At 40.4% G+C, this 13,088-nt stretch overlaps 1 protein-coding gene across 1 annotated transcript in view; it reads right to left on the bottom strand.

The window, feature by feature from the left end:
* The window catches only part of LOC102817170 (putative zinc finger protein 852-like), an 86,887-nt gene extending 79,505 nt beyond the window's left edge, over positions 1 to 7,382 (bottom strand). The window contains exon 1 of the mRNA XM_006831864.1: positions 7,215 to 7,382. Within this exon, the coding sequence (XP_006831927.1) occupies positions 7,215 to 7,382 (168 nt within the window). The remainder of the gene's footprint in view (positions 1 to 7,214) is intronic.
* Between the last annotated feature and the right edge of the window lie 5,706 nt (positions 7,383 to 13,088).

Below are 13,088 nucleotides of genomic sequence, written 5' to 3' on the forward strand. Positions count from 1 at the left end.
GAGGGGCTGGGGACTCTGGATTCAGGGAGGGAGAGGGTTGTGTGCTGGTGGCCGGGGGCAGGAGTGTGGGGTGTACCCTTTGGGTGTTTGATGATACATGCAGGGGATTGTGCATGTATCACAATCAAAGTACAATAGGATGAATGTAAAGATAATGTTTACCCATGTAAACTAACACATAATGCACAATAAAAACTTGAAACAGAAGAAAAAAATGAAAGGAATACACAGAGTCACTTTACCAAAAAGAAATGGTTTATGATCAACCGTTTCAAGAGGTAGTATATGATCAAAAGCCAATGACACTGAAGGAAGAAGTCCAAGGTGCATTGAAGGAATTAGCAAAGAACAAGGTTCTAGGAATCGATGGAATAAAAATTGAAATCTTTCAAGAAAGTGAGGCAGCACTGGAGGCACTCACTCACCTATGCCGAGAAATTTGGAAGACAATTATCTGGCCAAATGGTTGTAAGAGATCCGTATTTGTGCCCATTCCAATGGAATGGGGAAATCATTGGACAATGTCTTTGATATCCCATGAGAGTAAAGTTTTAGTTAAGATAATACAGAAACAGCTGAAAGCATACATTGACAAAGAAATTCCAGAGGTTCAAGCCAAATTCAGAAGAGGACGTGCAACAATGGACATCATTGCTGACATCCGATGGATCTAGGCTGAAAGCAGAGAATATCACATAGGTGTTTACCTGTGCTTTATTGACTATGCAAGGGCTTTTTATTGTGTGGATCATAAGCTATGGACAACATTGTGAAGTATGAGTATTCCAGAACACTTAATTGTGCTCATGAGGCATCTATACATGGACCAAGAGACAGTTGTTCAAACACAACATGGAAACACTGAATGTTTTAAAATTAAGAAAGGTGTGCAACAAGGTTGTATTCTTTCACCGTACTTATTCAAACTGTATGCTGAGCAAATAATCTAAGAAGCTGGGTCTTTTGAAGAAAAGCATGGCATCAGAATTGGAGGAAGACTCATCAACAACCTGCGATATGCAGATGATTCAACCTTGCTTGCTGAAAGTGAAGAGGACTTAAAATACTTACTGATGAAGATCAAAGAGCACAGTCTTTGGTATGGGTTGCATCTCACTGTAAAGAAAACAAAAATCCTCACCACTGGACCAATAAACAACATTCTTATCAACAGAGAAAAGATTGACATTGTCAAGGACTTCATGAATCTCTGAGTCAGTACCAACTCGATGAAAATCATCCAACAACAACAACATCTGAGGCTAATGAATGGAAGTTGAACAGGCCAAGAGGAACTCCTCAAGAGGCATGATGGCCACATGGTGAGGTTGATAAAAACCAGACCCTAAGGCTTCCTGACTGGTTACCATGCACAGGAAAGTGTAGTGTGTTCTTCTTTGGAACCTGGGATCTCCATGCTGTGACCCCTTCTAGACCTCATCCTATTTGTGCCTGTGTCATTTCTTTTTGGTTGAAATAAAGTTGCATAAGTATTGCATTTGTTGTTGTTAATTGCTGTAGAGTCGGTTCTGATTCATTAGTGACCCTGTATAGGGTTCCCGAGGAGCATGTGCTAGGTTTGAACTGCCGACCTTGTTGTTCAGAGTCCAGTGCTGATCCTACAGTGCTACATTGTACTTTCCATGAAATTCTGTGACTCATTCCAGTGAATTAAAGAACTCCCAGGGAGCCAACAGGGACTGACTTCTGCCTATTTGGCAGTCTTAAAGGTGTCCTTCTAATGTGTGACCTCTGATTTAAGACTGAAAGACAGTGTCTATTTAACTTGTAAGATCTGACCCAGCTCAAGGTGACTGGGTCTTCGAGAGAGTGCTGCATAAGCAGCTGTCAACTAGTGTAGAGAATTGGGAAGGTGAGGACTGGATCCATTTCAACACCTTGGGAACTGGATTCATGCTGTTAGCAATGAAGGTGGAAATTGCCCACCACACTCTTGTTTAGTGCAGAGAAGCACATTTGTTGAGAGTAGTAACAAATATACGTGAACAAGAAAACAGAGATCTAGTGATAAAAACAGGTGGCACTTGGGTCTCTATGCTCCTAGTCACCTCTTTTGAACCAGGAAGCATTCAAGTCACATAATTCTGCCCAAGTAGGAATGTCCCATAAAACAGGTGTCAGAGGAGGAAATAATTTTACCAAAGCCAGATAGTCTCTGTAGAAAAACAATACAAGGAAATTCTGAGCAGCTTTATATTCTGTGGGCAAGATAGTTACTGAGACTGAGGTGGTAACATTAATTATTCCTATTAAAAGAGTGATAACTATATTTCTTCTAGAAGTTGTGCTCACAGAGATAGATACCAACATGTGCCACCCCCAAAGCAGGGTTACTAAATGAGAACTGTTAAGATTTGTTTTTTCTTTCTATTTTTAAAGAAGAAATAGGCAATCAGATCTGATCTATAGTCTCCTAGATTCAAATCTACTAGAAATTCTTTGAGTTCGCTAGTAATAGGGAGTTGATTTCTCTATACCAAGTGTTCCCAACCTTGGCAACACAAAATAATCTGGGAAGCTTTTAATATATATTGGTTTCCTTGTTTCATTCAAGATCAAACAAACTGGAATCTTTTGGGTACAGAATCTGGACACGGAGGGGTTTTCTTTGTATTATTTATTATCTTACTTGTTTATAGCTTTACAGAATTAGAGTTGGCCTACTGCAAGCTGCACATATTTAAATCACGTGATGTGCTGTGTTTTGACAAAAGTTGTTGTTTGGTTGTTAAGTACCACCAATAGTGTTGCCTCACAGCCACCCTACGTACAACAGAATGAAACATTGTCCAATCCTGCACCATGGTCATAATCCCAGACTACATTTAAGCCCATTATTGCATCCACTGTGTCAGTCCAGCTCATTGAGGGTCTTCCTCTTTCTCGCTGATCCTCTACCAAACATGATGTCCTCCACTGGGGAATGGTCCCTCCTTATAACCTATTCAAAGAATGTGAGATGAAATCACTCCATCATTGCTTCTAAGGTACTTCTTCCAAGATATAATTGTTCTTTTGACAACCCACGGTATCTGCAATATTCTTTGTCAACACCGTAATTCAAAGGTTGTCATTCTTCTTTGGTCTTCCTTGTTCATTGACATAAGTAGACACTTGTGGAAACCTTCTCTACGATCAAGATAATAAATATTTCATCACTTTAAAGATTTCCTCACATACTCCTTGTGCTCCATTCCTACTCCATCCCTCCCCCCACCCAGGGAACCAAAGATCTGCATGCCATCATTATAAATAAAGTCATCTATTCCAGAATATTATATAGATGGAACCATACATATGTAAAGTATATAATCTTTTATGTCTAGCTGACTATCCAGTTTGATGATTTTGAGATTCATCTACATTGTTATGTGTGTTGACAATTTGTTTCTCTTTATTGCTGAGTAATACTATATTACATTTTGTCTATTCATTCACCTGTGGTGAATATTTGCATTGGTTCCAGTTTTTGCTTATTGCAATTGGTACTTTTTTGCACAATCATGTTTTATTGGACAAATGCTTTAAGCTCTTTGGGGTAATTTGTAAGGATGGAATAGCTGGTTTATATAGTAGGTATATATTTAACTTCATAAGAAACTACCAAAGTTTCAAAGGGGTTGTACTGTTTTACATTTTCACCAGAAGTGTTTGAGACTTTTGATTCCTAAATATCTTCACCAATACTTGACATGATTAGTCTTTTTTATTTTAGACACTCTGTTTGTTGCACTGTGGTGGTTTGTGTGTTGCTGTGATGCTGGAAGCTATGTTGTCAGTATGTTAAATACCAGCAGGGTCACCCATGGTGGACAGGTATCAGCAGAGCTTCCAGACTAAGACAGACTAGGAAGGAGAAGCAGACCCCTTCTGAATAGTTAGACATTGAAAATCTTACGAACTGCAGCAAAATAGTGTCTGATATAGTACCAAAAGATGAGCCTCTCAGCTTGTAAGATACTCAAAATATGACTGGGGAAAAGATATCTCCTCAAAGTAGAGTTGACCTTCATGACATGAATGGAGCAAAGCTTTTGGGACCTTTATTTGCTGATGGGGCAGAACTCAAAATGAAAAGAAATAGCTGCAAACATTCATTAATAATCTAAACATAGAATGTACAAAGTATGACTCTAGGAAAATTGGAAGTCTTCAAAACTAAAATGGAACACATAAAGATTGATATCCTAAGCATTAGTGAGCTGAAATGGATATATATTAACCATTTTGAATCTGACAATCATACGGTTTAATATGCCAGGAATGACTAATTGAAAAGGAATGACATTGTATTCATTGTCAAAAGAGTATTTTAAAATCTATCTTGAAGTACAATGCTGTCTATTATAGGATAATAGCCATCTGCCCTCAAAGAAGACCAGCTAATACCACTATTATTCAGATTTATGTACCAACCACTAAAGCCAATGATGATACTATTGAAGAGTTCTACCAAGTTCTTCAGTCTGAAATTTATCAAACATACAATCAAGATGCATTGATAATTACTGGCTATTGGAATGTGAAAACTGGAGACAAAGAGGAAAATGTGGCCTTGGTGATAGAAATGATGCTGGAGATAACATAGAATTTTGCAAGACTAATGACTTATTCACTGCAAATACTTTTTTTAAAATAACATAAATGATGACTATACACATGGTCCTCACCAGATGGAATACATGGGAATCAAACTGACTACATTTGTGGAAAGTGACAGTGGAGCAGCTCAATATCATCAACCAAAATCATACCAGGGTCAGACTATGGTCATCAGTTGATGACAGGGTCATTAATTACTCAATGCAAGTTCAGGTTGAAGACGAAGAAAATGAAAACAAGTCCACAAGAGCCAAAATATGACCTTGAGCATATTCCGTCTGAATTTAGAGACCATCACAAGAGCAGATTTGATACATTAGTCAAGAATGTATCAGAAAAGTTCTGGGATGACATCAAGAATACCATACATGAAGAAAGCAAAAGGTCATTAAAAAGACAGGAAAGAAAGAAAAGACAAAAATAGACATCAGACGCAGAATGTGCCTTCTGGTTGTTTAAATTATCATATATTCCTGAGTGTTTCTGTGTACTTCCCCCCAAAAAAACAAACAAACAAACAAACAAAACCCTGAGGGAATGGAAGCAAATGCTGTTGAATGATGAAGCACAGGGGTGATTGTAATCATTGCAATGAAATGATGGTATGAAAGCCCATGTTTTCCCATGTAAACTATCACTCAATTCACAATAAAAACAAGTTAAAAAAAAAGAGGGTATAGAGGTAAATCCTGTTACTCTATGGTGCATGGAGGGGATTGTAATCATTGCAATGAAACAAAATATGATTGGTTGAGTTCAAGGCTAGTGATCTGCCCTGTAAACTATTACTCAATTCACAATAAAAGCTTTTTTTTTTTTTTTTAAATAGATATCAAAGCCTAAATACCCATCAACAGAAGAATGGTTAAATAAACTTTGTTACATACCAACAAGGGAAAACTATGCAACTTGAAGAATAATGATGAATCTGAGAAACATCTCACAACCTAGATGAACCCAGAAGGCACTGTGTTGGTGATGGTGGTTATGTGCCATGGAGTTGGTTCCCACTCATAGTGACACTATATAGGGTTTCCGAGGCTGTAAATCTTTACAGGGGCAAAAAGACTTATCTTTCTGCCACAGAATGGCTGGTAGTTTCGATTTTTAAAATTATATTAAAATGCACTTGACAAGAATTGACAGTGTAAAGAGTCAGAATAACTTAAGTTCCAAACTGATTAAGCCACTAAGCTTCAGACCAGCACACATAGCCATCAGCCTACAGACATTTGCACTTGGATGTCCTTCAAGCATTTCATACACATCTAAAAATATCTCCTGTCTGCTCCCAATCTCTCCTCTTTCCTGGTGGTGTTAAGTGCTGTTGAGTCAGTTCCGACTGATAGTGAGCGACCTTGTATAGGGTTTCCAAGGCGCAATTGGTGGGTTTGAACTGCTGACCTTACAGCTAACAGTCCAGTGCTTAGCCTACAGTGCCACATCAGGACTCCCCTCTTTTGGTGACAGTGGTAGTTGTGTGCTGTCCGGTTGGTTCCAGCAACCCTGTATAGGGGTTTCCAAGGCTGTAAATCCTTATGGGAGCAGAAAGTCTCATTTGTCTCCCTCGATTCAAACTGCTGACTTTGTGATTAGCAGCCCAATGTGTAATCCACTAAACCACAGGGTTCCTTCCTTCCTTAGGTAGTGATGTCCATTTCAATATACGGCCTGGAGCAGAATCTTTGGAATCATCTTTTCCTTCATCTTCCACATCCTTTCAATTACCTAATTTTGCTAATAGTCCTTCAAATCCATCACCTCCTTTCTTTTTCTTCTGTCACTCAGTTCTGGCTCTCACCACCCAGGGAGTGTCTTAGTTTATTGCAGTTGTCTAACAGATCTTCCGGCCTCTGTTCTTGTCATTTCCATCCATCTGTCACCCTGTCAGCACCACAGAGAGCTTTCTAAAATATGTATCATATGCTACTACTGTACTTATTCATTTGTTCCCCACCAACGACAGGATGAAGCCTACAGTCACAAGTAGGTTCTCCTAATCTATTTGTGAATTGGTTTCTGCCCACTTCTCTCATCTCATCTTTCAGCACTCAAAACTTCAGCCAAATCCAAGTTTTGCATATCCTCCAGCGTCACCTTTGACTTTGACATTAATGGTTTACTCTTCCTGGAAACCTCCCCCTTTCCCTGCCCTTTGCCTAGCTAAAATTAACTCACCCTTCTAGAGGGTTCAGGCTGGACTTTTCCCTGGCACTCCATTTATACCTCCCTTCGACATTCCCAAAGCATCTTTTGCAAACAAACGCCACTATTCACCCTGAATTGTGTTTGCTTTTAAATCTGTGTCCTTCACTAAACTGTGAGTGGGGGTAGGGCAGAGACAGGATTTTATTTGGGTCTTGGTATTAAAAATTTATTCATCCAACAAATATTCAAATATGCCAAATATTGCCCTACTCCTAAGTGATATATTAATAGACAAAGCAGAGCTCCTTTGAGCATCTGGGTAGTTACTGGAAAACCGAACAGGTGCTCGGCGACTTCTGGGGCGGAGGAAGGGGTAGTTGGAAAAGTCCCTTGGCTTCCCTGGGCCCCGGCGAAAGTTCGAGTTAGGCAGCTGAAAGCGACACGCCCAGGCCCGCAAGCAGCGGCTCCAGGTTCCAAAAGGCGGAGAGCGCGCAGCTGCCAAGCAGGGACTCCCCGAGCACTGTCGGGGGTTTCCGCGTCTTCCGGGCAGGGCCGGAAGAGGAAGTCGGCGGTGCCTCGGTGGCCCCGGCAGAGCTAGCGGATCGCCCCATCCTACCCGGCCGCGGAGGCAGCTCAGCGGCGGACACGGAGCCCCTCCTTCACCCCCGCCCCCCCTGCACAACGCTGAGCCACGCCGGGCGCCCACTAGTCGGATGGGGTCGCAGCGGCGGCACTTGGCCGCCGTGGCCGCGCTGCTCTGGGGCTTCCTGCTATCACTGGTAAGGGGGGCCGGCGGGCGCTCGGGCCTCCCCGGGGCGGGGCCGGGTCTGAGGCTCCCCTCCCCTTCTCGCGCTGGGCTTCGGTAGATTCTCCGCTGCCTCCGCTCTGTCCTGTTACCTTTTCATTCCCCCCGCTGGTTCCCCCCCACCACTCCCCAGCCTGCCAACTCCACCTCCGTTCCCGTCCTCTGTATCCCGGGAAAGATATCTGCAGACCAGCTCCTGCTGCATTTAGTGCTTCTCTTACTGTTTTCACTGTTTGGGGCATTTTAAAAAATTGAGTTGAGTTCCGTTGTTCTTGCTGCTTCTTAACCTGTTGACCCTGGAAAAGAGAGCGCGAGAGAGTTAATTATACGTGGCCCCAGGGTTTTTATCAGTTCCTGGACTATGCTGTTCTGTTAATTGTGGCCATAGAAATTTCTTTCTGTAGTTCTATTTAGCCTTAGGACTTTTAAGGCATTTGATTCAACTCTGGGATTTTGGGTAATAGAGTAATATTAAATGCAGACACACACACCCTGAATGAAGTGTAATGCCTTTAGTGATGTTCAGTTTTCCTAGTTTAAATGGGAGCTGGTTATTTTTTCCCCTAAACACAGAAAAGTAATGGTACTAAAGAATTAAGCGTCAACAATGGAAGCTTCAGTGGGTGGTCAGGACACGAGGGTTCTGTGTTTTGGTTTTTATATTTAGTGACTTTCACTTTGGAAGTCTCAGAGTAAAAACCTTTACGAATGTTTATACAAAACTGGTATTTGTATCCTGGTGGTAATGTGTATTCCATTGGAATGTGAAACCTATCTGAAAGACATGATTTGCTTACTTTCTTTCCAATTTAAAGGTTTACCATTACTGAATACATTCACTTTGAAAATAACTTTTATTAAGAAACCATAATCTAGATCAAAAGGTGTAAATGCCTTGTGTGTATTAGTAATATAAATGATAGAATGCATCCAAAAATTACTGTGAAGTGGCAAAAAAAAAAAATACAGGATAAAGAGGATATCAAAGTAGCAGTTAGTCTTGAATCTGAGGTGATTTCAATCAGATAGTAATTACTTAAACATTCAAAAGGTAGTAGTTAATATAGTGTATAAATACATAAGTGTGCATGTCAATAGCATAAACTATAACCTAGATATAAAATTTGTTTGTTTTTGTACTCATTTTAATCTCTTAAGAATATATCTACCTATCACATCCCTATTTATACTTTCTCAATACAAATTTATATATTATTAATATAGTAAACGTACCATGGATTGCCAGAAGAATAAAGACATCTGGAATAAGTACAACCAGAATGTTACTTAAAAGCCAGGATGGCAAGACTTGGACTCTTAATACTTTGGACATATTATAAGGAGGGACCAGTCCCTGGAAAAGGACATCAGACTTGATAAAATGGAAGACCAGCAACAACAAAAAAAAGACGGCCCCTCAACGAAATGGATTGGCACAGTAGCAGCAGCAGTTTGCTCAAGCGTAACAAGGATTGTGAGGGTGTTGAGGACCTAACAACAACAAGAATGTATCAGTTCCTCATAAATTCACATGGAAATTCTTATTTAAAACTCTGAACCTTCTCCCCAGAACCTAGTCAGCATTTTGACAGCATTTCAAGGGCTTTATAAATCTAAAGGACATCTCTGCTCTAGTTGTAGTAACCAGCCTGTCTCTCCGACATTTGGATTCTCTTCTTTTTTATTACACCTAGGTATTTTGTTGTATTAATCCTGAGTTCTATACTATTCAGTCCTATAGCAGTATGTTGTTGGTATATGCTGTGAAATGGGTTCTGACTCATAGCGACCCTGTACAGGGTTTCCGAGGCTGTAACTCTTTACGGGAGCAGAAAACCTCATCTTTCTCCTGCTGAACAGCTGGTAGTTTCAAACTGCTGACAGTGAGATTAGCAGCCCAATTTGTAACTGTTACACTACCAAGCTCCTTAGGGCAGTATGGTGACTCTGTATTCCTTCCATCAACTTTTGATGCTCTCTGCAACATTGTTTATTTTATCTATTGTTGTTAAGTGCTGTTGAGTCAGTTCCTCCACATAGCAACACTGTATAGGGTTTTCAGGGAGTGATTGGTGGATTTGAACTACTGACCTGTGGTTAGCAGTCCAGTGATTCTCCTACAGCGCCACACCAGGACTCCATTTTGCCCATAGACTCCTTCAATATTGCAAGTGGAGGCTTCAATTTTTTCTTCAGTTCTTTCAGCTTGAGAAATACTGAACGTGTTCTTCCCTTTTGGTTTTCTAACTCCATGTCTTTGCACATTTTATTATTTCACCTCCTTGAGCTATCCTTTGGTCTTTTCCTTCTTTTTTGTCATCCTTGTTAAAGAGGCAAAGTTTGACCTTGGAAATTTCCTTAAAGATCATTGTCCTCCTCACATCAAAGCGACCTCATTGTGTATTTTGAACTCACGATACAGCATGTCTGGCTGTTCTAATGATTTCTAAACCTATTGGACATTTAGATCTAGCAATAAGGGGAGTACCTGGTGGTATTTACTCTGTCTTGGCCTTAGTGTAGTCCATTTCACACTTGCTCTTCTCCAGTAGATCTACCTTCACACCCTAACTATCCTCTGTATTTTACAGTGTTGTTTTGACCTGGTCACAGAGTTCTGTTTCACAGAGAATGAGTGAAGTTTTAGCTTGAATCCAATTCTGAAATTGCTTAATAGTTCTCTAAAGCATTGAGTGTGTTTTGGAGTTTGTTTCTATTTCTGCTTTTACAAAAAAAAAAAAGTCCTGGTAATTTTTTCTTTGCTTGAAAGGATTTGAGATTTTATATTGTCATCTTTTTTGTTCTCATTACAATGAAGTGATAATCAGGATCCCTAGCAGAAAATTCTTTTGCTGAAAATCTGCATTCTTGTAGCAACTCAAGAAACCTTTAATTCATTCTCTTCAGCCCACCTTTCTCAACCTTCTGGGGAAGCTAAGTGTATTGCTACCCGGACCGTCAGCGACATATGCTACCAATTTTGCCATTGCTGTTGTTGTTAGATGCTATCAAGTTGGTACCGACTCATAGCGACCCTATGCACAACAAAACAAAACACTGCCCGGTCCTGGGCCAACCTCACAATTGTTGCCATGCTTGAGCCCATTGATGCTGCCCCTTTGCCAATCCATCTCACTAGGGGTCTTCCTCTTTATCTCTCTTACCAAACATGATATCATTCTCCAGTGACTAGTCCCTCCTGAAAATATGTCCGAAGTATGAGATACGAAGTCTGGCCATCCTGGCCTCCAAGGAGCACTCTGGTTGCACGTCTTCCAACACAGATCTGTTGGTTCTTTTCGTCTGCTTTTGTCTTTGTGTGTAAGGTGTCTCTCTTGCAGGCAGCATATTGATGGATCTTGTTTTCTTATCCATTCTGTCACTCTCTGTCTCTTCACTGGTGCATTCAATCCATTGACATTCAATGTAATTATCACTAGGTATGAATTGATTGCTGTCATTATGTTACTTTTTTGGTGGTGCTGTTTGTTTTTTTTTCTGCATTCCTTCTTGTGTTGGGTTTGTGTTTTTTGTGCTGTTTTCTTGTCGGTTTCTTCTTAGTTTCCATGTTGCTTGTTCTGCTTGGGAATTCATTTTTATGATAGGTTGTGAAGTATTAGCTTTCTTTGGGGTTATCTTGTAGTCTACTAACTTTTCTCTGCATTTAAGATACTCCATTGTATCCGGTAATTTACTTGGCATCCTCACCACTTGGGTCTCTGTTGCTACATTTGTCTCTTCTTTGACATTGATATATTTTTGGTCTTCAGTTGATCTCCCAGCTCATTTGAGTTTGTTGTAGTCTTGTTCTGTTCTGGACTCTGCTATCTGTTGACTGAGTTCCAAGTGGTGTTGCCACACCTGTCAATCTCTGTTTGTTGTCTGTTCTTGTTGGTTTTCAGTCCACAGAACTCCCTTTAGGATGTTTTGAAGTGCTGGGTTGGTTTTGATAAAATCTCTAAAATTCTGTTTATCCTGGAATGCTTTGATCACACCATCATATTTGATTGATAGTTTTGCTGGATAGACAATTCTTGGTTGACAGTTTTTTGTTTTTTTTTCTTGCAGGGCTTTGTATATGTCTCCCCATTGCCTTCTTGACTACATGGTTTGTTCTGAATAGTCAGAGCTTAATCTAATTTGCTTGCCTTTATAAGTGATATTTCTCTTCTCCCTGGTTGCTTTTAGTATACTTTCCTTGCCTTTGATTTTGGAGAGCTTGATTATTATATGTCTTGGAGACTTTCTTTTGGGGTCTATACTTCCTGGGGTACATTCAGCTTCTTGAATGTTTATCTTCTCTTCTTTCAAGATGTTAGAGAAATTTTCTTCCAGAAGCTCTTCAACTATCTCCTCTGTGAAATTCTCTGACTCTTCTTTTTCCAGAATGCCAATAATTCTTACATTATTCTTCTTCATGTTATCTAGCATGAATCTTAGACTCTCTTCAGATTGCTTTATCCTTTTAGCTGCTTGCTCTTGGCAGTATTGAGAGATTTGTCTTCCAGCTCGCTAGTTCTGGCTCCATCTCTTCTAATCTGCTCCTTTCCCCTGTCAGCGTATTGTCCATTTATGATGTCTTATTATTGATCATCTGGACATCTTTTTGCAGGTTTTGAATTGTTTCCAATGCTGTATCAACCTTATTTGATTGCTCCTGTAGTACTTTCCTTACTTCTTCCTTGTTTTCCTCCATCCCTTTTCAGAGCGTTTGAATTTGTTTCCATATCATTCTTTTGAATTCCCTCTCAGGCATATCCAGAACCCGCTCTTTCTCCTCTATAAAGCCTTTGTCTGTTTCCAGCTCATTTGCATCAGCTACGTTCTTCTGGTTTTGGATGTGTTTCGATAAGGTTTGTTGCTTCTTATTCGTCATGATTTTTTTTCTTTAATTTAAAGTTTAAGTGAACGTTTGAACGTTGGTTGTTTGATTACTGGGTGTCTCCTGGTGACTATGATCAGGAGCTAGGCTTCCCTTATCGCCTGTAATGCTTATCAGGTGTTGTTGGGTCTTGTCTCAGTGGTGGAATATTGTGGGGCATGCTTATAGTTTGACTATATGGCCACGATTGCTGCCTGTTCTTAGGTGACGTAGGGAGGAAAAGCTCCCACCTCCAGGAAAGATGTGTAATCAAAAGGACCAAAAGCAGAAGTAATAGACACGCATAGGCAAAAGTCACCACTTTGAAGCAGAAAGGGAGCTGTGGTTGATTGTCCTGTGCTACACTGTCAGTGTGTGTGCAATTAGAAGCCTCCAGCAGGGGGTGGAGATGACCCCACTCTCAGGCCCCTCCTCTAGTCACTACTGTATAGGTATGCAGGTAGATATTGGGGAGTTAATGGGAGAAAGATCTTCCACTATTTTTGTCTCTGAAGGTCAGTTAGTTATCTGCGTGTGCTCAGCGCAAATCTTGGGATGGTTGAGTCCTGTTATGCTGGGGTTTTGCAGATTGCTTTGTTGTTGATCCCTGTGGAATACAGGGATTGAGACATGATTGGAATGGGAAAACGG

The sequence above is a fragment of the Chrysochloris asiatica genome, unplaced genomic scaffold (genome assembly GCF_000296735.1).
Source record: "Chrysochloris asiatica unplaced genomic scaffold, ChrAsi1.0 scaffold00004, whole genome shotgun sequence".
Lineage (NCBI taxonomy): Eukaryota > Metazoa > Chordata > Mammalia > Afrosoricida > Chrysochloridae > Chrysochloris > Chrysochloris asiatica.